This window comes from Elephantulus edwardii, unplaced genomic scaffold (genome assembly GCF_000299155.1).
Source record: "Elephantulus edwardii isolate Elephantulus edwardi_28Jun2011 unplaced genomic scaffold, EleEdw1.0 scaffold00113, whole genome shotgun sequence".
Taxonomy (NCBI): domain Eukaryota; kingdom Metazoa; phylum Chordata; class Mammalia; order Macroscelidea; family Macroscelididae; genus Elephantulus; species Elephantulus edwardii.
In genome coordinates, this window is record NW_006399863.1 from 3,512,319 (window position 1) to 3,516,387 (window position 4,069).

The 4,069-nt window shown below is 35.4% G+C and overlaps 1 protein-coding gene across 1 annotated transcript in view; it reads left to right on the forward strand.

Moving 5' to 3' along the window:
* The window catches only part of DNAH12 (dynein, axonemal, heavy chain 12), a 225,301-nt gene that overhangs the window by 83,816 nt on the left and 137,416 nt on the right, over positions 1-4,069 (forward strand). Inside the window, exons 26-28 of the mRNA XM_006892286.1 lie at positions 246-485; positions 749-994; positions 1,642-1,761. Coding sequence (XP_006892348.1) covers positions 246-485; positions 749-994; positions 1,642-1,761 — 606 coding nt within the window. The remainder of the gene's footprint in view (positions 1-245; positions 486-748; positions 995-1,641; positions 1,762-4,069) is intronic.

Genomic DNA, 4,069 nt, shown 5'->3' on the forward strand with positions numbered 1-4,069 from the left:
TTTCAGCCAAGATCCATCTAACATCAGCTACAATATCCCTAGTACCACGACCCCTTCTAAACCCAGCCTGGACTTCTGGCAATTCCCTGTTGATGTGCTGATCCAATAAGACATTTAGGAAACATAATTATTTATGTTTAAAGTGAAAATATTTAAAAGTATTTCACTTAAAAGTGGAAATATTTACTTTAAGAAATTATGCACTTCCCTAAGGAAAAACAGCTCCCTTATTTTCTTATTGTTAGTTTTTTAAAGGACTTGCTTCTTCTGGTGCTTGGGCTTGCTTTGATGAATTTAACAGAATTGAACTGGAAGTGTTATCAGTGGTAGCACAGCAGATTCTTTGCATTCAAAGGGCTATTCAGCAGAAGTTGGAAGTATTCGTTTTTGAAGGGACAGAACTGAAGCTCAATCCAAACTGTTTTGTGGCTATCACCATGAATCCTGGCTATGCAGGACGATCTGAATTGCCAGACAACCTTAAGGTAATGTATATAAATATATTTTAAGAGTGTGAATTTGTTAATAAAATAAGTAACAATTTAGATCTTCAAAAAATGTTGTTCTTGTTCATGTATTTGTAGTCTCCCTTTTATCTGTTCTATTTAAGGTAAACCTCAAAAGACTTAAATGTATTTTTAAAAAGTGTATAAAATATCAACATCCTACTGAAAATTTTAGAACCTTTGAAAACATGCTGTATTTGTAATTACTATGTAAACAGTGTATTTGGTTTATTATATTTCAGGTTCTTTTTCGAACAGTGGCTATGATGGTTCCAAACTATGCCCTCATAGCGGAAATCTCCCTCTACTCCTATGGCTTTTTGAATGCAAAACCTCTGTCTGTGAAGATAGTAATGACCTACAGGCTTTGCTCTGAGCAGCTCTCGTCACAATTTCATTATGACTATGGAATGAGGGCAGTAAAAGCAGTTTTGGTGGCTGCTGGAAATTTAAAACTGAAATATCCCAATGAAAATGAAGACATACTCGTAAGTAATAAATGCTTGTGAAAGTTTCATTAAAAACATAGTTTCTAGAATTTATTTTTAGTAGGATTAGTCAGAAACTATATATAGACAACGGGTTACAGCAACATGGTACAGCATCAAGTGTTTACACATAGTTTTGAAATGATGCTTTTTGGGTTACGATGTTTTTCACTATACTCTATGGATACGTCCTTTCTCAGGGGACCAGCCTGTACTGATAACTCACCCAGAGTATGTTGAGATGAAATCTCCCTATTCTTGCTTCTCAGGAGTATTCTTGCTGCTATGCTTCCATGACAGATTTCTTTTTTCTTTGGGAAGTCCACGGTGTATTCACTATTCCTTGCCTGCACCAAAATCCCAGACATCAGTTTATCTTTGTTGTTTTTCTTCATCCAGCTATCACATGCATGCTTAGTAGGTGAAAATACCATGGCTTGTGTTAAGTGCACCTTAACTGTAAAGTGGTGTCATTGTTCTTTAATACTTTCTAGAGTTTTTTTTTAGCAACAGATTTGCTCATTGTGTTAAGCATACATAATACTGGCTTTTAAGTACAGGGATTCTACAGAACAAGGTAAAATAAATATTGAGTTTTGGGGAAGGAAAGTGTTAATTAACTTATGTGTATTTTTGGGTTATTTTAGCTTCTTCGATCAATTAAAGATGTAAATGAGCCTAAGTTTCTATCACATGATATACCTTTATTTAATGGAATAACTAGTGACTTATTTCCTGGTGTTAAACTTCCTGAAGCTGATTATAATGTAAGTACATTTTTTGAGAGCGACTTACTCTGCATAATAAAATTATCTAATGACTCCATAGTTTGTAAAGTTTTATTAAATTATCCTGTTGGTTACTTTAGTTAATGAAGAGTCAATGTTAGCATGTTTATTACATAATACCAGGATTCACAAGATTCTGGGCAAAGATAATGCTCTTTGTAAAAGTGTATTATAGCTTATGATTTATACTACTTGCTAGTAGGGATTCAGCAATACTATTGTGTATTTCAGAAGGTAGAAAAGATAGTAAACAAAAAGTGGTAAAATGTTTTATATATATAGTTCACATAATAAAGCTTTCTTCCTCAAATGTAATATATTGATTTTTAATTGGTAAGAAACTGCCTGTTGTTGTTTTGTATTATCAAGTCAGATCCGATCCATAGCTGACCCTTTGCTGGGTTTTCAGAAACAGTTAACTGCCTGGGAGAAGATTGCCCATCCTTCTCCCACAGAGCATCCTGTGGATTTAAACTGGGAACCTTCAGGATTGCAGTACCACTTCTTACTACTAGGCCACCAGAGCTCCCCAAGAAACTGCTTAATGGTAAGAGACTGTGCTGCAATCCATAAGGTACAAGGTTCAAATTCACCAGCTGCTCCACAGGAGAAAGATGGGCACTCTCCTCCTGTGGGATTAACTTCTTCTGAAAACCTTGTGAAAGGGTCAGCTATGGATCTTTTGGTCCTGACTTGACAATACATAACAAACTAAAACAAATATATATATATGTTTAAATGTCTACTGTGTGTAGATGTTGTATTATATGAAACCAAAATAAATTTATAAATAACTACAATTGTACCTAATCATTCCAGTTACTGTAATTACTTTGATTCCATGTACACACTTCCTAAAAAACCATAATGATCAAGGTTGACATTTTTCACAAGAAAAGCTAAACTTTTGTTTGATTTTAAAAAAAATTAGGGAATATTTTTCGTTTAAAATTTATATCCAGATAGTAATTTCAGAGGTTTATCCAGGCTTCATGGCACCAGAAAGTTTGGAATTCATGAGAATTTGAAACTCTGTTCTATATTTCCTCCCTTTCAATCTTGATTCTTATTTTTTTTTTGTACAATGATTTTTTTTCTTAATTTCAAATACCCTTTTCAAAAAACATAGACGAGAACCATACACATGGATCTCATCTGATGGACTGACTACACAAGAATCAGATTAACTACATCTGTGGAAAGAGCCAGTGGAGGGGCTCAAAGTCAGCAGTCAAAGCAAGGCCAGTGCCCGACTGTGCGTTTCTTATGTAATGAATGTCCATGGATTACTTTATGTGCTAGCTTCTCCCTTTCTCTAACCCTTCACCTTGCCTGTCATGATGTCCTTTTCCAAGGACCGCCCAATTCTGGCAACATGCCCAAAATATGTGAGACAAAGTTTTACCATCCTTACCTTTAAAGAGTAACTTATTTGCTTTTCCTCCAAGACAAACTGGTTGGTTCTCTTGGCAGTCCATGAAATACTCAGTACTCTTTTCCAAGACCACAATCCAAAGGCCTCAATTCTTCTGTTATCTTTATTCATTGTCTAACTTTTAGATTCTTTTATAGCCTCTTTGATCAAAATGTTTAGTAATAGTAGGTGGGCACCATCCATTTCTATGGACTCATGGCAAAGGGAGGCAGATGTTCACTAGAGGCAATTACCTGCTTTCCCCATCTGTTCGTCTTATTCCTGACATCTTCTTCTTCTGTAAAGATCAATTGTCATGGCTTAGATTACCACGTACAAACTGAAAATACCAGAGACATAATTTACTTTTCAGTTTCTTTTTTTCTTTCCAGCTTGCTCCTCACCTTGTTCTAACTGCTGATATAGAACTTTGCCACTATTTCAGCATATGTCATTAATCTGATTCCTGTGTATTTCTTCAGATGAGGTGTGTGTGTATAGTCACCTTTTATTTCTTCTGAAAAAGGTGATTTGTAATAATTCATTGTACAAAATTTTGTCATGTATTCTCTGGTGTCATTCTTATCACTGAGCCCACAGTTTCCAACTGCTAGTCCTCCTTTGTTTCCAAGTCATTTTTCATTCTAGTCACCAGTTATTATCATTGCATCTTTATTACATGTTTGATCCATTTCAGACTGCAAAAATTGATAGAAATCCTCAATTTCTTTATACCCTATTGCTGATAGCATTGTACTTAAGGATGTTGTTGTGGTTGTTATGTGCCGTCGAGTCGTTTCCGACTCATAGCGACCCTATGCACAACAGCCCTAAACCCTGCTCTATCCTGTGCCAACTGCACTGCCTCTGACA